General features: G+C 50.4%; 1 protein-coding gene across 1 annotated transcript in view; it reads right to left on the reverse strand.

Moving 5' to 3' along the window:
- Nucleotides 1-25,039, reverse strand: part of RIMBP2 (RIMS binding protein 2) — a 77,546-nt gene that overhangs the window by 28,320 nt on the left and 24,187 nt on the right. Inside the window, 15 exon segments of the mRNA XM_066331809.1 lie at nt 110-164; nt 166-186; nt 1,054-1,154; nt 2,557-2,725; nt 3,381-3,565; nt 4,220-4,337; nt 6,629-7,960; nt 11,372-11,530; nt 12,845-12,988; nt 14,567-15,028; nt 15,473-15,624; nt 18,369-19,178; nt 20,110-20,219; nt 21,043-21,119; nt 23,688-23,839. Of these exon segments, the coding sequence (XP_066187906.1) occupies nt 110-164; nt 166-186; nt 1,054-1,154; nt 2,557-2,725; nt 3,381-3,565; nt 4,220-4,337; nt 6,629-7,960; nt 11,372-11,530; nt 12,845-12,988; nt 14,567-15,028; nt 15,473-15,624; nt 18,369-19,178; nt 20,110-20,219; nt 21,043-21,119; nt 23,688-23,839 (4,047 nt within the window).

Below are 25,039 nucleotides of genomic sequence, written 5' to 3' on the forward strand. Positions count from 1 at the left end.
AGGTCCGGGACATGCTGAGAGCTCCCACACTTCCCACAGCCCCTCCCCAGGCCGGTGTTGAATGTGCTGGGAAGCTGGGGGCAGTTTGGGGGGACCCAGCAGACCCAACTTACGTAGTAAAAATCCGTCTCATCGATCTCACCAAAGACAGTGATGATGTCCCCCAGTGCAGAAGGTCAGCTCGGCCTGCAGGGGAAGGACAGGGGCAGGCAGCTGTCAGCCACAGACCAACCTCTTCTTACTCATGGCAAATTCCATCAGAGTCCCCCCCCACTCCTTCATGGTAAGACTGGTGAAACCAAACTCATCTTTGAGAGCCAACCTTTTTTTCTTCCCCCTTGGGTTTTTTTTCCTCAACTTGCTAAAGCTGGCACCTCTCCCAGTGAGTGTGGACACCCCAGGGCTCCAGTGACCACTCAGGCCTTGGACAGCCTGGACAAGCTTTGGAGCTTTGATCTGCACAGCTTCAAAGGGCTCCTAAATGAGTGCTGGTGGCCAGGGGCCAGCTCAGGGGTGGGCTCAGGCCCTGCTCTGTGAGTGCCAGCACAGCTCAGAGAGCTGCTGTGCACAGCACCAGGGCTGGAGGGGCCTCTGGACATCACCCAGCCCAACCCCTGCAGCACAGCACCCCTGCACTGGAACACTGGATTCTCTTCAGTAAAACCTTCACAATGAGCAGCTCCACTCTGATCAGCACACAGGGCACTGGGCTCTTTCTAATTGTCTGTGGCTTAAATGTAATTAGGGAGGGGGTTTTAAAATTAATTTTAATTTCCTACAGTCGTGGGAGAGGGAACAAACAAAATCTTTGCAATACAGCAGCACAAATGATTTGATTTGTTGGCCAAACTACTTTGAAACACCCTAATTTAGAAGAAGATTTGGTTTGGTGAGAAACAGAAAACAACCCTGGCTGTGTTCCAAGTCCCACATACATCAAAATTCACTTTCTCCTTTAGAAAATTCCAGAGTGTGCTACAGTTCACCCTATTTTAGCCAAACCCCATTTTAAAGGGTAACTCTGAAGGATAAGGGGCTCAGCTCCAGCCCTACCTCCACATCCACGTTGGGGGAGCTCTCCCTGGGGTCGTAGTCATAGAGGGCCACCATCCTCCTGGTGGTCAGCGGCTGCTGCCGGCCGCGGCGGCCGCGCTCTGCGGGCAGGACAGCGGGGTCAGCCCCAGAGGGCCCGAGGTTATCCCCTCAGGTTATCCCCAAAGGGCTCCCACAGGGCTCCCAAGGTTATCCCCAAAGGGTCCCAAGGTTATCCCCAAAGGGCTCCCACAGGGCTCCCAAGGTTATCCCCAAAGGGTCCCAAGGTTATCCCCAAAGGGCTCCCACAGGGCTCCCAAAGGGTTTCCAAAGTTATCCCCAAAGGGCTCCCAAGGTTATCCCCAAAGGGCTCCCAAAGTTATCCCCAAAGGGCTCCCAAGGTTATCCCCAAAGGGCTCCCACAGGGCTCCCAAAGGGTTTCCAAAGTTATCCCCAAAGGGCTCCCAAGGTTATCCCCAAAGGGCTCCCAAAGTTATCCCCAAAGGGCTCCCAAGGTTATCCCCAAAGGGCTCCCAAAGGGCTCCCAAGGTTATCCCCAAAGGGTTTCCAAAGGGTTCCCAAAGGGTTCCCAGGATCAGCCCCAAAGGGCTCCTGAGGTTATCCCCAAAGGGTTCCCAAAGTTATCCCCAAAGGGCTCCCAAAGCGTTCCCAGGATCAGCCCCAAAGGGTTCACAAAGTTATCCCCAAAGTATTCCCTAAGTGTTCCCAAAGTTATCCCCAAAAGGGTCCCAAAGTTATTCTCAAAGTGGTCCCAAAGTGTTCCCCGAAGTGTTCCCAAAATATTCCCAGAGTTATCTCCAAAGTGTTCCCAAAGTTATCCAAGAAGTTTTCCCAAGGTATCCCCAAAGTGTTCCCAGAATTATTCCCAAAGCTATTCCCAAGATCCCTCCCGCCTGCTCCCAGCACAGCTCCAGCCCAGCAGCACAAAATCCCCAATGGCCAGGGCCACAAACAGAGACTGCAGCCATGCCCAGCTCATAAATAACAATTAACAGTTATTAAATAATGATTAACACTGGTCTGCCCCTCTTTATTCCAAGGCTCAGAGTCCCCAGCTCGCTGTGCACAGCAGACTCCACAGCTCAGGGCTCCTGCTCTGTGCACAGAAAGATTTCAGGAGCCAAAACCCACTTCTGGTTTTTTTTTTTTTTTTTTTTTAATCAGAAAACAGAGTAACCAGTGGAGTGGTGAAGCTACAGGTCCCTGTTTGCAGCAAATGATATATTAAATATTAGTTGTATAAAGCTGTTTAAATAATAGTTGTATAAAGCTGTATAAATATTAGTTGCATAAAGTTTTATGAATATTAGCTGTATAAAGTTGTATAAATGTTAGATGTAAAAAGTTGTATAGATATTAGCTGTATAAAGTCATCCAGACACTGGCACAGAAGGGACCCCCTGGAGCAGTAAATGACTGCAAAATGTAGATGCATCTGCACAAAAACAAGAGGTGAAGTGGGTGTCCCAGAGTCTGAGGTGAAATCTCTGTATTTTCTCTTACCAATTTTCTCGATTGGAGTGTTCAGAGGAAGGAAACCTTGTTTAAGCAGCTGATCCATCATCTCCTCATCATCTGCTTGTATCTCAGAGACCATGTTACACGGGATAAGGCCAATCCTTGCACAGGTTTCCCCACGGTAAAACCCATCAGCATCTTTGTCCCCATAAACCTGACATTCAGAGAGGATAATACTGGTCAAAGAGGTTTTACTATTTAGGAATTTCAGTGCAGGCTGAGGGTTACTAAAACATGGATGACAACTGCTGGTTAGATGTGGAATTATATTAGTTTTGGACAACTCTGACTTAGGCTATAAAACTGGAATGGCTATATTTATTTAGATATATAAGCAGAATTCATATTTATTTATTTATTCATTCATTCAGATATATAAGCAGAATTTGGAAATTTTGTGCGTGTGTGCATTAGCTAGGAGTGCTCAGCATGCAGAAAATGCAGCAGCTCTGGTTTGGTACACCACCAGCACTTCTGGGGCTCCTCTGCAGCAGAAATCCTCTCTGAAGCAGCTCCTCCTGCAGGGTCTGTGGCAATGGACACGGGGAGCTCCAGGGTCACCATTCTGGGCTCACCCCAAATCTTGAATTAAGACTGGCCCTAACTATCTACAGCAACTCCCAGATTTTTCCTGCTTTGTGGTTATCTTTAAGCCATTAGCACTCGATATTAATTAGCAGGTCCAGTGAGATTTCCAGCCTGGACCTCTGCAGGAAAACCCACGGGGTTGGGATCAGACAGGCAGCTCTTCTCCCGAGCACAAAGGAGTTTGTAAAAGTGTCTTTAGTTCCTCTGCTCTCTGATCTCACCTTGATGATCTGTCCCTCCTTGAAGGGCAGCTCCTCCTCGGCAGCATCGGGGTTGGGGGACATGGTCAGCGGGTCGTAGTCAAAAAGTGCAACAAATATTCGGGTGGAAAGGTCTTCTGTGCCAGCATCAGTTTCAGACTCCTCATAAATGTCTGGGGAAAGATGGTCATGGCCGCCGTAGCCATCTGCGGAAGCAGATTCAGAAAAGAACAAGTCAGTAACTCGAGTTGGCCTCATCATCCAACTATCCCAGTTAATAACTGAAACAATGTGTGGCATTTCACTGAAAAAAAGCCACACCAAACCTCACTGCATGTCCTATAAAGCTTGATGGGTTTTTTGATTAGCAAGTTGCTATTTGAAAAAAAAGAAAGCTCATAAAACCTGCTCTGGAAGTTGGGCTGATTTCCTGTGCCAGACTGACGTTTGCACAGCTCACGTAGGAATTCATTTCTGTTAGGTTTGCAAGAGTTTGCCATAAATTAATGAACAAAGTAGTCAAGAGCATGGCAGGTGAGTAGAGAAGGAGGCTGATGAGGGGCAGGATGCTGGCTGGATGCCTGGATGGCCACTCAGACTCCACTGACATGAAGTAACCTGCCCGCAGATTTCTCCTGAGGAAAAATCCAACTGCACCAGGCTCAAGGAGCTTTAACAGCCTGCAGCAGGCACTGAGCTGCAGGAAAGGCTCCTGGGGGTTCCCAGTGACAGGGGTCCCACACTCCTGTCCTCAGTTCACCCCTGGCCCCACACCACCGGCTGCTGTTTGGGTTTTTTTGGGATTCCCTCCCCAACCTGAGGCTGCAAAGAACAGAAATGCACCGATCTGGCCAACTAACCCATGGAAGGGACCAACAGGGGCCGAGACCTCGGTGGCACTGCACTGCCATGGGAGGACCTTCGCCCTGCATGCTCCACCCTGTCAGGCCGTCCTGCAGAGGCTGGGTTACCTAAAAGCTAAAACACAACAACAGAGAGAACAGGTTCGTCAGCTCCACACAGGGCTGCATCGTGGTCACGCGGCTGGACATTAATCAGCTCAATCACATTTGGAAGCACAAGCTCTAAAGGCAACTAAACTTAGTTTTTAACTGAAAGGTTAGCTGAAAAGTGAGTACTGCTGCCTGGCAAACCTGCAAAAGAAAAAAAATAATGGCTCCTTGATTTATGGCAGAGTTTTGTAACCAGCAGTCACGCACCAAAACAAAAATAAAATAATAAAAAAAAATAATAGTTTCTGAAATATTCTTTTGCCTTTGTCGTTGCTGCTAAGGTGGCATTTTTGTGTCCTGAAGAGCTGCACGGGCAGCCTGAGCTGTGCAGGTGGGGCTGCCCTGCCAGGCACCCCTGGCTCTGTGTGCACATCCCTCCTGGGCACGGACATCCTTCCTGGACAGCAGGAAAGTCCTCGTGGCCCTGGGCACAGGACAGTCTTTGTGGCACCCCTGGCTGTGTGAGTAGATCCTCCATGGGCACAGGACAGTCCCTGTGGCACCTCTGGCTGTGTGAGCAGATCCCTCCTGGCACAGGACAGTCCCTGTGGCACCTCTGGCTGTGTGAGCAGATCCTCCATGGGCACAGGACAGTCCCTGTGGCACCCCTGGCTGTGTGTGCAGATCCTCCATGGGCACAGGACAGTCCTCGTGGTATCCCTGGTTGTGTTTGCAGATCCCTCCTGGCACAGGACAGTCCCTGTGGCACCTCTGGCTGTGTGAGCAGATCCTCCATGGGCACAGGACAGTCCCTGTGGCACCCCTGGTTGTGTTTGCAGATCCCTCCTGGCACAGGACAGTCCCTGTGGCACCTCTGGCTGTGTGAGCAGATCCCTCCTGGCACAGGACAGTCCCTGTGGCACCCCTGGCTGTGTGAGCAGATCCCTCCTGGCACAGGACAGTCCCTGTGGCACCCCTGGCTGTGTGTGCAGATCCTCCATGGGCACAGGACAGTCCTCGTGGCCCTGGGCACGGCTCTGGAGTGGCCCTGGCTGGCAGGGGCTGTGCAGGATGCAGCAGCGGTGCAGCAGGGGTGCAGCAGGGGTGCAGACACTCCATGCAGGCACAGCTGGCTCTGCTCCCTGCACACACGGCCAGCTGGGCACTGCAGCTGTGCCCGGGAGCTCCCCAGAGCTTGTCCCAGTCGCTGAGAGCAGCGCAGCCCAGCCCAGCCCGGGCACCGCTCCTGCGGCTCGGAGTGGGATCAGCTCAGCTGAGCTGGAGGCTGGAGGGCAGCAGCTGAGCCCTGCTCGGCTGTGGAAGGCGTCAGGACGGAGTTTGAGCTCTGGGATGTTGCAGACAGAGGCTGAAGAACCGGCTCTGGTCTCTGGGGGTGAATCCCTCGGCCCTGGAGGCTCCTCTGGACATCAGTGGGCAGAATTCGAAGAGGCAGGGTGGTGCAGAGCATCCCTGGAGGAGCTGGGATGGGCCTGGCCTCCCTCTGGAGGCAGCTCTGTGCCTGCATTCTCTGCAGAGATGCAGTCTGCAACTTCAAAGGCAAGAAGAGATGGTCTGAAAAGGGCAGCAAAGGAGTGACAGCGCAGAGATAAGGCAGAAAATGAAAATGATGGAGCTGTGACTCCAGAAATCTGGGTCACTGTCACACTGGGGGAGAGTCTTGGTTCTTGTCTTGAGATGTTCCATGGTAAAGAGCATATCCTGAAAATTCTGGGAATGAGATGAATAAAAACAACGTGATGAAATGGATTTCTTGACAATACTTAAAAAAAAAAAAAAAAAAAAAAAAAAAAAAAAAAAAAAAAGGATGAAACATTTCTCCAGCTAAAAATGCAGCTTTTTTTTTTTTTTTTTTAAGCAACATTCAGATGGGCAAAATAAAGAAAAGCAATCTTTTGGAAAAATTGTAGTTCAGCTAACCCTTAATTAAAATTTAGATTCAGTTGTCCTTTAACAGAAGCAGCCATTATTATAATTTGTTCTGGGGGGAAATCATTGCAAAGCAAATTAATCTGATTTTAGCATGACACAAAAGAGGACCATAAACGAAAACGCAGAGTAATAAACAAAAATAAATGGGGAAGGAAAAAAAAAAAAAAAAAAAAAAAAAAAAGGGGAAAAAAGGGGGGGAAAATGCAGCAGATGGGTCCCAAGGACTGACTTTAAAAATCAATTTGGTAAAAAAAAAAAAAAAAAAAGGGACAAAGAATAATCATAATAAAAAGAACAAAAAATAAAGAGAATGAAGAAAACAGAGTGATTCGGCAAGCAGATGCTAGAAGAAGACAGTTCACACACCAGAGAGTCTTCAGCGTCTCTGTGGGGTGGCTTTGCCCCGGGGCCGGGGTCGCTCCTGCGGCCCCCCTGCCCCGCTGCGCTCCACAGCCGCTGTGCCCGGGGCCCCCGCGGCCCTTCGCCCTTCCTCCCGGGGCTGGGCCGGCCCTGGCCGCCGCCGGCCTCCGCCCAGCTCGGCACGTCCCCGAAATCCTCCTCGATGCTGCTCTGCCGGGTCAGCGCTCTCCTGCGGGCGGGCGGCGGCCGCCTCCGGCACGGGCAGTGCGGGGAGTGTGCCCGGGGCTCCTCTTCCTCACTGCCCCAGGGCCGTCTGAGCGCAGCCCGGGGTTCCTCTTCATCATGGACCCGCGGGGCTCTGACCCCAACCCGGGGCTCTTCTTCATCATGGACCCGCGGGGCTCTGACCCCAACCCGCGGCTCCTCTTCCTCACTGCTCCAGGGGCGTCCGACTCCAACCCGCGGCTCCTCTTCCTCGCTGCTCCAGGGCCGTCGGACCCAGTGCCGGGGCTCCTCTCCCTCGCTGCCCCAGCTGTGTCTGACCCTGCTCCGGGGCTCCTCTTCCTCGCTGCTCCAGGGATGTCTGACCCTGTGCCGGGGTTCCTCTCCCTCGCTGCCCCAGCCGTGTCTTAACCTGTGCCGGGGCTCCTCTTCCTCACTGCTCCAGGGGCGTCCGACTCCAACCCGCGGCTCCTCTTCCTCACTGCTCCAGGGCCGTCTGACCCTGTGCCGGGGCTCCTCTTCCTCACTGCTCCAGGGGCGTCGGACCCAGTGTCGGGGTTCTTCTTCCTCACTGCCCCAGGGATGTCTGACCCCAACCCGGGGTTCTTCTTCCTCGCTGCCCCAGCCGTGCCTGACCCCGTGCCGGGGCTCCTCTCCCTCGCTGCCCCAGCCGTGCCTGACCCCGTGCCGGGGCTCCTCTCCCTCGCTGCCCCAGGGCTGTCGGACCCTGCTCCGGGGCTCCTCTCCCTCGCTGCCCCAGGGCTGTCTGACCCCGTGCCGGGGCTCCTCTCCCTCGCTGCCCCAGCCGTGTCTGACCCCGTGCCGGGGCTCCTCGTCGTCGCTGCCGCAGTCCAGGCCGCTGTCGGGGCTGCGGGCCGTGGGCACAGCGGCGCTCCGGCCGCGCTCCCCGGGCCCCCGGGCGCCGCAGCCTCCGGCCGGCCGCCGGCTCTTTCTGGAGGGCGTACCTAACCCCTGCTTGTACAGCGCTTCCGACAGCTCCCCGTCCTCTTCGGCCACTTCGGGAATACTGAAAAGCCTTTTACTGTGGTGGCTCTGCTGGGGAAAGCCAGGCTGTTCCCAAAAGGGGGCTTCAGGGCTCGGGGTCTTACTGGACTCCTTAGGGGTGTGTAATGTTAAAAAACCAGACGGGGGACAAAGAGTGCGTGACAAAAATTAAATGGGAGGGAAAAGGGAGAAAAGAAAAATAAAGACAGAATTAGTTTTAGAGCAATGGCAAACGTAAGACGTGCAGCTTTATACAGTGAAAAGGATGTCATGCTATGAATGAGGATCTGTGAAAAATAAAAAGACATGATTAAGAAGTTGCCGGGTGCCAGATCCAACATGAGAGGTCAGTAGAAAGGACTGGGTGATGCTCTTCACAAGAATAAACTCGTGCATTTGAACTAGAGCAATGAAAGCCACATACAGGTTCCAGCAGGGTGAGTGAGGATGGCATTGAACTCCTTCCTTGGCCCCTGCCAAACTGCCACCTGATTTTCTTTGTAGCCAGAACCCAACCTGAGAAGGACAGCTCTGCCCTAGCAAGCTTCCTTGCTTTGCATCTCTTAAAGCTTCTTATATAAGTACTAACTAAATATCTTCAGTCTCCTGTTGGAACAGAGCAATTCCACCACCATCATTAAAGGAGTTCTGGTTTCCTTTCTAAAAGTCTAAAAATCCCGCACCATTTTTAAAGCTTGACCCTCGGGGAAAGCGCCCTGAGACTCAGGCTGCTCTCTGAGGTCACTGCACTGCCATCAAATCCCTCATCATGATCTGTACCTGCTTCATAAAACTGGGGTCTGAAAGTCAGCCTATGAGCAGAATTTGAAGTCTCTCTATGCCAGAAGCAGGTAAAAACCCTCCCAGCCTGGGTAAGAGAAGCATTCTGGACATGCCAGATGCACTCTGCAGTTTTCCTGTTCCATTTCCACACTACACAGCTGGGTGTGACAGAATGCTGAGAGTCTGGGCTGGGCAGAGGGAAGGGAGCACAGTGCAGGAGGCTCTGCCTGCCAGGATTTATTGATTCTGCAGCCCAGGGATCATCTCCCCTTGTGCCTAATGCCCAGATCAGGGGCACCTCTGGGCTCAGCAGCACCCATAAATAACGACAGATCATCCTGAGATTTCAGCAGCATCCCCCTGAGCACTCTAAACCCAGCTGTGGGTTGGGCACCGTCCCCCCTCGGGCAGAGGGAACTTTCTAAGTTATCTTGGACTGCTTCACCTCTCTTCCTTTGGTTTTACAACGTGTGCAACACCCGTGAAACTTGAGATAAAGTGCCACAGAAGTAGAAAAAAGATCAGTAAGCATGAACTATCACCGTTTTGACAGATACTACATCAAGAGAAGCCTGCAAACCTCAGCAGGTCAAAAATTATTTCCTAACACCATTTAAGGTTCTGGAACTTTCTCAATATCAGCACTGATAATACTGATTTAAATCCAAGAAGTAAATACACCTTCTGATGCACAAAGAACAAGAACAGTCTGGGGATTATTCTTTTTTGCCAGGGGAAGGGGATAGAAGGAGACTGCAGAAAGATTTTGCCTTTCAACCTTTATGTTGGTGCAGCAGTAGAAACACTGATAATTTCTTCTTCTGAAAAAGTACCTGTCTCATTGCAGACACTATCAGAATAAAAGGACTGAATTTACAGCATGTAAAAGCAGTCATAAGAAGAGTCAGAATTCTTGTGTTCATGAGAAAATAGTACTGATGTTAGTTAAACAACAATCTACTGGAAAAATAGTTAATCTGTGGGTTTGAGCTTTGTAAGGAATCACAGTTTGTGTAATTCCCACAGACATAAAGGAGCAAATACAATTTCCATGTACAAATATATATTCAGTATTGGGTGTGTTTAGTGCTCTGCATGTGCTTTAGCTGTTATACTGAAGTTATCTTTCGTGATGAATATTCCTGTATTAAAGCAGTATTTCTGGAACACATTTCCTGCTCTCTCTGGTGACTCCCTAAAATTCAGAGCACAGGGAGTTGTGATAAAGCACTGATCAAACAAAGCTGGAACAATTCCCTTTCTTACAGGAATGCTTTAAGCCTGTGGAAGGGATGGGACTAGCACTGGACACACGGACAAATCACTCACACAGGAAAAGCTTCAGTTGTTTTACAAGTTTTACAAATCTCCTTGCTCAGAAACAACTCATTTTTGGGGTAGCACACGCAGTGTATCCTCTCAGAGACAAGGGGAAGGTTCCCAGGCATGGAACAGAAACTGCAACTGCAGCAATCACACACAGGAAAACAGTCAGGTAATTAAAATTTATCTACCGAATAATGCAAAAGAGGAGGTAATAAATGCACCAGAGCAACCTAGGTCTAGTTCTGTGTGCCAGGGTGGGTGTTAGTGCCCTGCAGGGTGTCTCAGTGCCCGGGGAGGCTCTGGGACAGCCCCAGGATGGGTTTTGCTGCCCTGCAGGGTGTCTCAGTGCCCGGGGAGGCTCTGGGGCAGCCCCAGGTGGGTGTTAGTGCCCTGCAGGGTGTCTCAGTGCCCGGGGAGTCTCTGGGGCAGCCCCAGGAGGGTGTTAGTGCCCTGCAGGGTGTCTCAGTGCCCGGGGAGGGCTCTGGGGCAGCCCCAGGGTGGGTTTTGCTGCCCTGCAGGGTGTCTCAGTGCCCGGGGAGTCTCTGGGGCAGCCCCAGGTGGGTGTTAGTGCCCTGCAGGGTGTCTCAGTGCCCTGAAGGCTCTGGGGCAGCCCCAGGAGGGTGTTAGTGCCCTGCAGGGTGTCTCAGTGCCCTGAAGGCTCTGGGGCAGCCCCAGGAGGGTGTTAGTGCCCTGCAGGGTGTCTCAGTGCCCGGGGAGGGCTCTGGGGCAGCCCCAGGGTGGGTTTTGCTGCCCTGCAGGGTGTCTCAGTGCCCGGGGAGTCTCTGGGGCAGCCCCAGGTGGGTGTTAGTGCCCTGCAGGGTGTCTCAGTGCCCTGAAGGCTCTGGGGCAGCCCCAGGAGGGTGTTAGTGCCCTGCAGGGTGTCTCAGTGCCCTGAAGGCTCTGGGGCAGCCCCAGGAGGGTGTTAGTGCCCTGCAGGGTGTCTCAGTGCCCGGGGAGGGCTCTGGGGCAGCCCCAGGGTGGGTTTTGCTGCCCTGCAGGGTGTCTCAGTGCCCGGGGAGTCTCTGGGGCAGCCCCAGGTGGGTGTTAGTGCCCTGCAGGGTGTCTCAGTGCCCTGAAGGCTCTGGGGCAGCCCCAGGAGGGTGTTAGTGCCCTGCAGGGTGTCTCAGTGCCCTGAAGGCTCTGGGGCAGCCCCAGGAGGGTGTTAGTGCCCTGCAGGGTGTCTCAGTGCCCTGAAGGCTCTGGGGCAGCCCCAGGAGGGTGTTAGTGCCCTGCAGGGTGTCTCAGTGCCCTGAAGGCTCTGGGACAGCCCCAGGATGGGTTTTGCTGCCCTGCAGGGTGTCTCAGTGCCCGGGGAGGCTCTGGGACAGCCCCAGGATGGGTTTTGCTGCCCTGCAGGGTGTCTCAGTGCCCTGAAGGCTCTGGGGCAGCCCCAGGTGGGTGTTAGTCCCTCACCTTGAGCGCGCCGTGCGAGGTGAGGCTCAGGCGCCGCCGGCCGCCCTCCTCCAGCTGCATCTCGGAGTACAGCTCCTCCTCATCCTCCTCCAGGATGTCGGACAGGTCCGAGCCGCGGCTGCTCTCCGTCTGGTACTCCTCCCCGTGGCAGTAGTGAGCCTGGCAAGGGGAGCAGAGACCTTTATCGCAGGATAACCCGGGATAACCCCGAGCGGCTCCGGGGCTGGGGCAGGGACAGCAGCAGCCTCTGCTCCGGGGCACGTGTGGGAACAGCGTAAAAAACTATTCTCTCATTTCTTCTAAGTGCAGCCAACAGACCATCTGTGAGCTCCCGTGTGAAGCTGTTCTGAGAATGAGAAGTTCCTCTAACACATCCATCTATTCTGAGGGTGAAAAATAAATACACCTGTAATAAGGGATTCCCATGAGAACCAGTAAAGAAAATATGTGAACAATCTGAGAATAGAGAGATTTCATGGACAAGTAAAACGCCTTTTACTAACCAACAGAATAATTAACAAGAAAGCCATTAACCAATTAGAAGTTGCCCTCAAGGTTTGTAAAAACTGTAAAAAAGAGAGCATGGCCGTAATTAAGAGCCTTCTGACCTTTTATGTGTCACTCTTTGTGTCATCACCATCCCAACAACAGGGAGACACCGTGGGGAAATTTTGTTTTGCCCATTTATGATCGTAATTCAAAAAATCCAATCTCAATCCCAGGTGATACAAAAGAGGATATCTCCATTCACAGCACCAGATCTAGTTTTAGTCTTGTTTAAATTCCCCTGATTAAAGAGGTCCTTCATGCATCAGTGGACTTGCTGACCAAACTGTAAAAGCCTTGGGATAATTCACATATCATCTGTTCTTCACAGCTGTTTGTTACATCACATTATAATTTAGAAGTGATCAGCATTTAATTCTTGCAGCGTGTCACCACCATTGCAGACCCCCAACACAGGGGCTCGGGTCTTTGACTAAAGTTTTTTTAATTATGCCAAGACATAAGAAAACATCTCTTTTCTAGAATTTACATCTCTCTTGAAACTAATGTAATAAATAATTTAGCATTTTTTTCAGTGGGATCAGAGCAAAAGCCGTGCAAAATTCTTGTGGCAACCCTCGTTCCATTCCTTGGAGCCAGTGCTGTCCCCTGTCTGTTCCCTGTCACTGGGGTGTGGGGTTACAGGCAGTGCCCTTATGGCACACAGGATCCACAGCAGGTGACACCTCACACAGAAAAGGCCCAGGACCCAAATGGGACAGTGCAGGCACATTTTCCACATTTGCCATCGTCACTTGTTCAGTTTTGCAGGGCCTGGAGGGGAGGGTGCTCAGGAGATCCCTGTGCCAGCCCCTGGAGCACCCCTGCCATGGCTCAGCCCCGTGTCCCCACACAGGCACAGCCTCAGGGGTGACCTGGGCAGAGCTCCTGGACAAATCCCAAAGCAGTAACAGACCAGGCACTCACTTGCTTCCCAAGCTCGGAGCCTTTCAGGAAGTCGTCCACGGAGGCTCCCCTGCGCTTGACCTTGGGCGAGTCGTAGCCATCCTCCTCCTCATCAGAGTAGGGGCCAGCGCTGCTCCTGTCGCTGAAGATGCTCCTCCTCTCCATCTGACAGAGCAACAGAGCACGGGGCAGTCAGCACAGGCTCCTGCACCTCGGGTCCTTGCCATTTCAATCAGTGGCACCAATGGCACAGGGGAACGCTCCAGCATTAACGTACCCACGGTCCAAAGCACTGCTGGTTTCCCCTGGCTTGCATCTTCGAGGAGTTTTTCAAGAAGTTTTTGCCTGTTTTATTGCCCTCACTCCTCAACAATTACCTGATTCTGTGCCAGCTCTCCTCCCTGTACCACTCAGCAAAATTCTCAGTACTCTGCACTCAGAGCTGCCAGCAGAGACACTCCTTCCCCTTGCAGAGGCAGTGGATGAGAAAGCCACGACAGCATTTCTGACCTCAATACAAAAAAAGCCCCAGAACGAGGCTGTGGGCTCTTGCTCTGCTCTGAGGAGCTTCCCGGCCTCAGTAACTCCTGCTGGCTCTGGTGACAATGCTCCTCAGCCACCAACAGGCTGGCCAGGGGCAGGCACACAGCTCCTTCTGCAGCACTTACCAGGAGTGAAGAATTCACACCACAGGGGACTAAACAAACATCCCTGGCAGAATTTGATTTAATTTAGAATTAATTCATCTATAAACTTCTGTCCAGATTCCTGAATAAAACATTTCAAGCATCACTTAAACTAATGTAATCAAATGTTATGTCGGCAATTTTCCAAACCAGGAAAAGTATTTCTATTCTCTTTCCCTGTGTCTTAGGGAGCTTAAATCAACTTTCACTTCATAGGGCCAAAGCAACCAATTGCCTTTTCTCCCTCTATTACATTCCAGTCTTCTTTATGTATAAACACAAGGAAGATACATACAGATGCATACGTATGCATTTATCAGACCTCACTGATCCAGAATTATTCAGGTTCTCAAAAGCTGGCTCAATTTACCCACTGTATCAAAGGCATCCCAAAACAGGAACAGTGGAGAAGTTGGAGCTGTTAAGACATGTGTGAACTGTCAGAATTAATGGAGCTATTTTGGAGATACAATGGAAGACTAAAAACTGGACATAACTGATGATTGCCAGATGAAGGACCAAGAAAATACATGAAAAAAGCGACACCTCAGCTTGCAAGAAGTAACAGACAGCTGTGAGCAGCTTGGGATGAGAAAGTAACTGCCCAGGGCACTGGGAGTATTCAAATACTGCAGATTTGTGTGGAAAACCCACAGCACGTTGTCAGGATGGATCCACATCAGCTGTACTGACCCCAGAGCCCCAAACGTGGGATTTACATGAACTGGCAAAGATGTGAGTGCAGCAGCCCTGGCTCATGGTGGTGCCCACGCCAGGGGTGTCCCTGGGCAGTGACACTGCTGCCATGGGATGAAGAGCAGCTGCAAACTCGTGTGAAAATGCAGCACTGAGAAGGGAAAATATAATTCCCTGTGGATCCGTGACAGGGGACACAGCGGGGCTTTATGAGCCCAGAATTCCAGCACACTGCTTCTCAGGCTCTGGATCCCCAGGGTTTAGGAACGATTGCTGCTCCTTAAAGCACATGATGGAAAACCTTTGATGGGAAGTGACACAAGGAACAAAGCAGCCCAGTTAGGGAGAAGTTTGCCTTTACCCTGTTGCTCTCTGCCACTCTTTGTGCAGCTTCTCTTGCCATGGCTTTTGCGACGGTGTTGGGGACAGGAGTGCCTTGAGGCTGGGGCAGGATTCTGTTGGGGGATGGAGACCTCCTCCCCTGGAGAGGGCCGTGGAAGTTGGGTGGCTCCAGCATGTGTCCGTGCACGGGGGACACCGAACGAGTCTGCTCCCACGACTCATCCCTTTTTAAATGTGGGCCTAAATGTTCTTCTTTGGTTTCTGGGGCTCCGGCACTTGCTAATGGCTTAGATTTGGGAGCAGTTCTGGGGTGAGGGGTTGGAGGCACCAGGAGGTCAGATGGAATGGCAGCAACAGAAGAGTCCAGGGACTCGCCCTGCGCGGAGAGCGTGCGGACCGTCACTTCGCGGGCGTCCAGGCTGCGCAGCCTCAGCAGCTCCAGCGCCGTGCTCTCTGCTGCTGGGAACATCACCTCTGCCACCTGGGGACACAGACAGCCCACTGTGAGCCCTGCAGCACCCGCTGCCCTCCCCTCAGCCCCGCCGAGGTACAGCCCTGGGGATCTCCTCAGAGGGAGCTGCTGCCAGCACAGGGTGGGCTGAGAGCACCAGGGCTCCTCCACACCCTCACCCCAGCTGCCCGTCATCCTTCAACCCCTCTGGCCAGGAGGGCTCCTACAGGGGGAGCCAGGAACGCCCAGACACCAGGACAGGCTCCACTGGCAGCCACGGAGCCCCTGCAGGGCTGTCCCAGCTTCCCTGCCAGCTGAAATCCCCCAGCAGCCAGTGAGTGTGGCAGGGAATTCACCTGCTGCCCTTTGGCAGTGACACTGTAACCTGTGACACTGGCACAGGAGGAGGTGACACTGGCACAGCAGGTGACACTGGCACAGGAGGTCAGTGACATGGCACAGGAGGTCACTCACCCGCTGCCCTTTGGCATAGACACCGTAACCTGTGACGCTGGCACCGTGTGATGTCCCCGTGGCTGACAGGGCTGGTGGCTTCCAGCACACCTGGATGGTCCCTGGCGTGGGCCCTGCCCGCACAGCAACGTCCTGAGGTGGGGCTGGAGGACCTGGGGGAGAAGGGGCTGGTCACTCCTGGCATCAGAGCAGAAGTGCAGCTGCAGGCTGAAAGGTGAACATTTTGAACATTTCCCAGCGGCTGATTAAAGGACAAAGGGTCTCACAGGCTTTTCTCTGCACTGAGCCCACAACACCCAGGAACCTCTTGAGGCATTTACAGAATGCTGCTGTAACAGCACACCAAATACCTCCTTAATTAAAAGGCATTACCCTGCTATAAATAGCTCTACTTCGGCCAGAAAGACAAAGTAAAAATATCACAGCGATTATTAGTTCATAAATTTTTCAGGCATGCTGCTGTGTTGCTTTAACCATCAAACCCTGGGCAGAGTCTGCTGCTAAAACGTGTCAGAATCAGGGCTCAGCTGCAGCCACCTCTGCAGAACAAACACAGACCCTGTGCTGTGAGATTGCCTCTCCCAGTGAACTGAACACAACCAGTTCCTGTCCATCCAGCAGAAAGGTACAGGCACTTTAACTGGGAGCAGGACACACGTGCAAACCCCACACAAGGCCACTGGCCAACTGCCACTGCATTTCACTGGTTTGCTGCCACTGAATTCCATCCTCTAGGGGACATGGAAATAAAATCATGGTCGTGTTCAGGACAGCACAGGCACAACAGGAAGTTTCTGCTGACACCATCCCTGCATCTATAACATACTTTTACCTTGCAAGTCAAGTGTATGCAAATTGACCTAATACTATTCTTGGCCAAGGGAGATTTCGGTTCAGGATTGAATTTCAGCTTTCCTGCTCATGCTATTTCATTGACAGCCAGCATTCCCAATCCAGCAGGGCTGCTCAGTTTACAAGAGAGAATGCATCTGATCTAACCCAGCATCTTGCCAATGACAATGACATTAATCTGCTCCTGCAGGAGAAGTCACCTTCCCTTCATTCTCCCAGAACTAAACAATCCCCAGGGTATCTGTCCCGACCTTCACAGGCTGTGGCAGAGAAAGGTTTAATAAACTGCAATGCCCGAGGCTCAGCATGGTTTCTATTTCCTCCCATCACTGAATGGGAAATTATTCCTGATGATTTTCAATGGTCTGGGTCATCAACATAAATGTTTGGCTTGGAATTCTGCTACACTTTGCTCCTCATGTTTATTTTGGTTGGGTTTTTTTGGTTTTTTTTTTTTTTTTTTTTTTTTTTTTTTTTTTTTTTTTTTTTTTTTTTTTTTTACATGAATTAGCTCCAAAACCTGCAGCAACCCCACTGGTCTTGATCCTGCACTTATTTCTGTTTTTAGATCTGAGTGCCCAGGAGAAAACCACTTCTGTATTTATTGAAGTAATTCCATTGCTTTGATGAATCGAGATGAGTTCAGTTGCATGACACACCATGATGGTGACTCCCATCCTGGCTCCAAATACATCCTTTTCCTTTGTCCCAGTGACTCTGGAATCAGGCACCAGCCCCTAGGCACTTCAACAGCTCTGTTTTGGTTTCTCTGCACAGCAGTGAAAAGCTGGCTGTTTCTGCAGAAGTTCCTGCTGTTGAAAAGCTGACTCGTTCTGTAGAGGTGCTCCCAGTGAAAGGAAGCAGTGGGGAAGGTTTTGGGATCTCTGGCTCTAAAAGCTGAGGCTCCCCTGCCCTTCAGCTCCCCAGCAGTGGGCAGCTCTGCAGTGCTCAGCAGACTTCACAGCTAGAGGGAGATACAGCACGGCAAGAGCCTGGCCTGGAAAAACCCTCCCTCAAAAGGCCTTCCCTAAGGAGCAGAGCTGAAATAAGTTCAAGCCAGCACCCAGGCAGTGCCTCCCAAATCCCGCAGGACCCCCAGGTCTGCAATGCCCTCCTTCCAGCCCATCCCACACCAGCACTGCTCCCCAAATCCCCCAGGACCCCCAGGTGTGAGATGTCCTCCTTCCAGCCCATCCCACACCAGCACTGCCTCCCAAATCCCCCAGGAACCCCCAGGTCTGCAATGCCCTCCTTCCAGCCCATCCCACACCAGCACTGCCTCCTGTGCTGTGCAATGACTCCAGACTCCAGAGAAATGTGTGAGCTGGGGACATCTCACTGAAACGAGGACATTTCAGCTGAGGCCATCTCACTGAAATGAGACTGGCATCAGAGCAGGGGGCACAGCAGCTCCACTCGCCCCTGCTCAGCAGCACTGCTGCCCTCCCTGTCTCCTCTCACAACTCCCCCCAGGCCAAGGAGGAGAGCAGAACAATTCCTGCCCCTGTGCTGGAGCTGAAGCCCATCAGGGAGGGAGCAAACCCAGCTCAGAGAACCCTGCTGACCCTTCCCTTGCCAGGGGCCACTTGTGCCTGAGTGTCCCTTCAGAGGCACCCAGGGACCTGAAAGTCTGGGTATTTAAGGGCTTTCCCACTTGGCCATGGTTAGATGACCTTGGCTAGGTCAATCTATAGGGAAAGATACTCAGATTTTTTCAGATGCTGTCACACATGCCCAAAATGATGAGATTCAAATTCATTACATTATTTCTGGTCTAGTTTTCAGCACTACTTCAGTTCTTGGGTAATGGCAAATGACTGACAACACTCCTAATGCAAAAGCCAGATGGGAAAAAAACTCAGACTTTCCAAAACACAACCAATCTGTTCACTTCAAAATTCAAACTGTACGACAAAGTTGATTACAGCTTCACAACCAAAATGCACTTACATCCCCTAAATGCTGTGAAGGTTGAAGTATTTTATCTAGTATTTTCAGAGAAATTCAACTGCAGGGTTTTGGGGTAGGGAGGAAAATATCAAACCTGCTGGCAATGTAGAAAATTCCACAAAGGCTTCCTTTTTCTCTCGTTGTTCCAAGGGAAGCTGCCAGGGCATCTGGTGGGGCTTTGCCATGACCTTCACCTTGTAGGCCATATTGGGCTTCAAATTAAAAAAATGGTACTTGTAGCTAGCAGCCTTGACGATGTCAAACTCCTCCTCGTTCAGGAAGATGACATGACTGTAATTGCTGTTGGTGGGGAGCCAGGACAGCTCAGCAGAGATCTGGGTGATGTTGTCCACGCGGAGGTTGGAGGGGGCCACGATGACGTCCTTGCCCACCAGCAAGGTGCACTGCAGCTCATCAGAGTTGCCCTTGCTGGTGATGCTCTGGATGGAAATCCTGTAGGTGCAGGTGGAGATGTTGAGCTTTTCTATGAGGGCTTTCGTCCTGCTGCCCAGGGCCACGTTCATCCTGACCTCCTTGTCCACCAGCACGTTGTAGCTGCTGACGGTGCCCCAGCCGGGCGGCACCACCGGGGGCTCCCAGCCCACAATGACACTTTTGGCGAGTTGTTTGATGAGGGTGATTTTCCTGGGGTAAGGCACAATGTCTTCTCCGATCTCGTCGATGTTCACGTCCAGCGTCCCCGCGCCGTTGCTGATGACGCCGGGGCCCGTGTGGCTCGGGGGGCTGATCTCCAGCAGATCCCCCTCCAAGGGGGGCCCCGAGCGGTTGAGGAAGTTCTGGTCCTGCTCGCTGCTCAGGGAGCCCGACAGCCGCGCCTCGTTGTCTTGGACAAAATCCACAAAGTTGGAAGGGACGAGTCCTCTCTGTCCGTCCAGGAGCTCTCCTGGGGAGAAAGAGCAGTGCCATGAAAACTCCTGAAGGAGGAGAGCAGTGCCACTAAAACCCCTGAAGGAGAAGGGCAATGCCACTAAAACCCCTAAAGGAGAGGGTAATGTCATGAAAACCCCTAAAAGAGAAGAGCAACGCCACTAAAACCCCTGAAGGAGAAGGGCAATGCCACTAAAACCCCTGAAGGAGAAGGGCAATGCCACTAAAACCCCTGAAGGAGAAGATCAATTGCAGCAGTAGGACATGAAATAAAGGTGCTTGACTTCAGTCAGAAGGCAGTAGAAATCAGAAGGTTTATTTAAATTCATTCAGCCCTTTTATAAGACGCTGTGCTAAGACAAGTTATTGGCCCATAGGGCTGACACCTCTGCCATTGGCTGAGTGAGAGAAATAGCAAGTAACTCCTGTTGTTATGGGAAAGGAATATTGTTTACACAAGGTGGCTTTGGGAAAAAGAAAACTGTTGAAAAGTTTCCCTTGGGAAGAGCTCAGAAATTCTCAAGCTCAGAAAATATCGGGTCCACAAGCAATGCCATTAAAACCCCTGGAGGAGAACACCTGTCCCGTGGCAGTGCTTTGAGAGTGGACAAAGATAAGGGATGAGTGAAAATGCATAAACAACACCCCCAGGTTTTGGGGACAGAAAGGCCTATTAAGGGAAATACCAGAACTGCCAGTAAGCTTTTTTGTCAACTTAAATCTTGCCAGTAGGAAAAGCTGACACTATAAAATATCTTATAATTAGCTCTGCCTACAAGGAGCGGCTTTGCTGATGCAGAAACTCTTTTAATTAACACCACGACGATGAAGCTAATTTTAGCAACTGGTTTAGGAGCAGGCGAAGGAGAGAATTTGGAACGTGTTTGACAGACGAACTGCTTTCAATCTGCATGAATTAGCATGAATTCACGGATTAAATAAGATACCTTCATAGAAGCCATCCTCGTCCATGTCTCCGTAGACATAGAGGTACTTTCCTGCCGTGAGAGGGAGCTCCGCCTCCGGGTTTTCATTTGGTCCATCAAAGGGGTTGTAGCTGCAGGGAAAAAGGCAGAGCGCTGCCCAGGAGAGGGGCTACAGCTCCACGGAGGAAAATTTCCCCAGCCTGGGTCTTTGCTTCCCTTCTGAGACACATTCTGAGTGGGCTCCGGGCAGTTTGGGCCCCTGAGATCCCCCTCTATATCCCTAAACCCACATCCTTTCCTGCAGGATTTACTCAGACACTCCTCACTTAGGGCTCTCGAAAAACACTGGCCAAAATTCCCTTTGTTTTTTACAGTGGATTAAAGCAAACTCAGTTTTGGGGGCTCTTTTCCAAGTCGTTGTATTCAATTTTATGTTCCTTTCACACAAGTTCATTAAACTTCTACAGAGGCAAGGTAAAGAAAACAAAACCAGTGAGCTACATCTGAGAGAAGCTAATGAGAGACAACAAGTGCTTATTAAGTATTTAAATCTATATCCATGCTGAAAGAAACTGTTAGTCACTGAAATTTTTATGACAGTACTTCAAGCCTGAAATTTTAATGTGCAAAGTAGTGATGGACTTCAAATCTTTTCTTGCTTGAAAAAGTAATTGCTAAGGGCAGACTGAGACCTCCTGTGTGGAGCAGGAGGCCCCCATTTAATCTGATTTAGGCACTGGAGGGCAGGGGCTGGGAGAGCCAGGCCCTGCTCAGCTCCCCCTGACACCTCAGGACATGCACAGGGCACTGCTCTGCAGCCAGAGCAAACAGCACAGCTCTGCTCTCCACAGCAGGAAATCCACGTCATAACTCAGAGCAGGGATGAAGCCGAGCCAAAGGTGATGTTGAACCTTAGAGCTGTGAACTCTGTCTGTAATGGGACAGGTGCTTTACCTATAACGGGCAATGCAAAGGTGGACTTTCCCAGAATATCTCTGCTTTGAGGTATTGGAATTCTGATCATTATCCATCTGTAGAGGAGGGGAAGAAAAAAGAGAATGTTATTACAAAAAAAAAAAGAGGAATGAACAGTTTTTCTGACAAGTGATATAGATCAGTGAACACATAATATCAAGGAAAAAAAAAATAAATTCTGACATGGAACACAACTGTTTTATTTTACTTAGAAGGGCAGATTCCAGTGACTGAGTACTTAAAATAAATGCTGAGTTTAGAACTGGTACAAGTGTCAACCTCCAAACACCTGGAGACCACGAGTATCACACAAAATATTGCTAACCCAACCCAATCCAGTTCAATCCAACTCAACCCAACCCAATCCAACCCACAGCATCTGTTGAATTCTACCCTTTCCACTAACTGAAGGAAGTAACATATTTTCTTCTGAATTTAACATCACATTTAATTCAATCCTACAAAGCCACACATTTGTTTTATCACAAATCCGGTCCGCAAAACCTGGAGATTTAATTGTGGTGTTGAATCAACACAGGCTCTGCCTATTTTAGCTCTCTCTCTCTCTTTACCAGATCTCTCACTGGTAAAACAGTAATTTCAGCTCTGCTTTGAGCTGGTAGAGGCTTTAAAGTGAGGGGTGAACTTCTTTCCACCTATTGTACTTTTGCTGTGAGCCATTTCAGAAAAAATGACCAACTTTTTGCCTGAGCTTGGGAGAACTTTAATTAAGGTAGAAATACTGGGTTAACCGTGGGATCAAATAAAATAAATTGTCCAAAAACTGAGCAAAACCGTACGATCTAGACAGGGTGAATACTGAGCTGCACCTTCCAGGTCTAAACTGCCAAAAGCAGATGAGGAAAATTCTCAGTGAAGCCCCTTTTATTCTGGATGAACTCCTGAGGGGTGGTTTAGCCCAGCACTCACTGCTCTGCCAGCTCCCAGGGATTCCCCCTGGGCAGCCCTGGGGGATGCAGGAAAACCTGTCAGGATAATCCCCTGACACCTTTCCAGGGGCACCTCATCGAGCACACAGCCAGGAATGGTTATTCTAGAATATTCAGAATGGTTATTATAGAAGGGCTTTGAATAGGAACAATCAGAGTAGTTGCAAATATATATTTTTTGTGTCACTGGTCTATTTATATATTTATTTATTTCAGACTTCCCAGCATTATGTTTCATTTTTCAGATTTTACTCACACACCCTCCCTTGGGTCTGGGTATCTCTAAAAAGGAATGGAGCTTAATTTCTGTGAGCTTGCATAATGTAAGAGTGTATCACATAATTACACTCTAGAAGGCACAAAACGTTCAGTTCTGCAAAAGAGGGCTTGACACTCTCAGTGAGAGATAACTCAAAAATAATAGAAAAGGGGAATTAAATTTGACGTGTGCTTCTTCTGTTCCTGGCTGTTAGTTCTGCTTCCCTAAGTCTCCTTGCTAAGCTGCTTTTTCTATGGCCTCTTCAAAAAGCAGTGAATGTTTCCACTTTTCAGTAACGCTGCTACACAAATGTACACAAATATTTCCTGTGGATAATCCTCAGATATGCCCATGGAATTCCCACTATACAAGAATCCAATATTTTGTTGAATATCCTCAGGCTTGTGATCCTTTTAGAAACATTTTGATTTCATCAACTTTCATGTTTTCAGTATCAATGAATATAACATAGATAGAAAATATGCACAGACTTGCAACTTATTTATTCCTGTAAAAGTGAGCAAAGGGATTTCCTGAAATGAGGGGTGAAATCTGAAGATAATTTTCTCATGGCTATCTACCCATATAAACCACGGTATTTAATAGAAAATAACACCCTTCTACAGAGCTTCAAACATTTGTTCTATGCAGTTTTTATATTTAACTTCTGTCCTAAATATCAAAAATCAACTTGATGTAGCACCATTGAAAAGCTCTTCTGACCTTCCCATTGGGTTTCCACTGGAATTCCACTGAAAAGCAGAAAAGTTTCCTGAGAAAGGAGGACCAGAACCCTTCAGAAGTGTGACTCAATACAAAATGTAGAGCTGAATGACTTCAGTGACAACATCCTGCAATTTCACTTCCATTTTCTAGGCTCAGAACTCTTTAGGGGAAGCTGGGGAGGCTGTGAGCAGGTGGCTGCTGCAGGGAGGAGATTCACACACCACCAAAGCCAGGCAGAGAACCAGTCCTGCAAAATGAATCCTTTTCCTGTCACAGCATCCCTGGGCACTGCAGGAATTCCTGTTCCTTCTGCCCAGGCTGTGCCAAACCTCACCTTTGGGGGGATGGAGCAAAGCACTGCTGAACCCTAAGCCTAACCCAAACCTGCCTGACACAGCCCTGCCCCACAGCAGAAATGGAATTCTCTGTGTGCATCACTGAGATCTTCAGAGGAGCTCGAGTTCCTCACACACCTGATTTCTGTCCCGTGTAACTGGGACATCCACTGCAGCTCCTTTGAAAATATCACACAAATTCCCCCTGATCACGTTCCCAAGCTGCCTCAGGAAATGAGAACATTCACATCTCGACTTTTTCAAAGCGGGTGCATCAGCCTGCATCAGCCTGCTGGAGCAGAGGAGCCTCAGCCCTGAACCACTTCTGCAGTAAAAAAATCCCAAAAGACTCACGTCTGAATCAAATCTGCATCTTGGGGTCCCAGATCTTGACTTGGACAGGAATGTAGGTTTGACAGACAGCTGTTCTGGTTTGTCTCCAGAGATCTGAAGGGGTCGGATGAACTCTGAAATCACACAGCGACTTCCAGAAGGGCTTTCATGACCTGGCAGCCAACAGAGCACAGGGCAGAGTCAGGGCTGGCTCTCGGGCAGGAACACTGCCAGAACACAGCACAAGGTGGTTCTCCTCCCCTGGTAACCATCACTCAGGAGGGAGACTGTGGTGGGCAGACTGCAGAGCCAGGAGCAGCTCAGCCTGCCAGCCCCCAGACTGCCGGGAAACTGCTGAACTCAACAACACGAGACATAAGGCAGGGAGTGAAGGCACTTAAATCCAAAGAACTCAAAGGTGAAGTTTCCCCCAGTGAAAAAAGCCCCACCTTTGTTCTGAGCCCCTTGCTGTGTGTGGGGAAGTTGTGTGACACACGATGTGACACACTGTGTGACACACTGTGACACACCCAGCACCCACAGCTGCTGACGGAACCTTTACTCCTTTTGGGGCCTTTGTCACACACTGGAAATCAGAATCAAGTCATCCATTTCTCCTCTAACAAAGAGCCTGAAGTGCTGATGATCTAGTTGGCAGGGTGTTCACTTTGCAATGAAGTTGTTTGGCTTTTGGCAGGCAGGAAGTGCCAGGGGCACCTGCTCCATATTTCCCAGGAGCTCCTCCCTGACACCAGCACTAAACCACATTAATGATCCCAGGGCCGTCCCTCCAGTTTCTAAACATGGAAACCGAGGCTGTGCAAAAGGAAAAACCTCCAAAAATCCTTCTGGAATATTGTTACTGTGCTTTTTAAAAACATATATACTGCACACTGAATAACCTCCCAAGGGGCTGAACACTGTTACCTCCCCATGACCCAGGTGAAAACCAGAGGTGAGACAGGTAAAAAGAACAACATCATCGAGGCTGCAAGGGAGACTAATAAACCTGAGTGAAACCACTTGTACATTTTACCTTTGCCTGTTGGTTTATTCCCCAAAGCACGTGGAACTGTCAGCTGAGCTGGATTTTACCTGCAGCAGCAGCTCCAGCAGAGCACAGTGAGCTGCTGGCACATCCAGATGTGCAGAGTGCATTCTGCCTCTCATTAACATAACAAGCCTGGCTTTGATTTTGCAGCCCCTGAATGTGTGTGGGTTCAGCATTTCCTCTCCTGTTCTGCCAGAATGGACAGAAATGTTTTTCTACTGTGAATTTCAAGGTTCCCAATCCACGTCACCAGAATTATCAGAGGAACCTCTTTGTTCACACTGCAGAGGAGAATAAGCTCCAGGAAGGGAGCTTATCCATC

The sequence above is a fragment of the Sylvia atricapilla genome, chromosome 17 (assembly GCF_009819655.1).
Source record: "Sylvia atricapilla isolate bSylAtr1 chromosome 17, bSylAtr1.pri, whole genome shotgun sequence".
In the NCBI taxonomy this organism is placed as follows: domain Eukaryota; kingdom Metazoa; phylum Chordata; class Aves; order Passeriformes; family Sylviidae; genus Sylvia; species Sylvia atricapilla.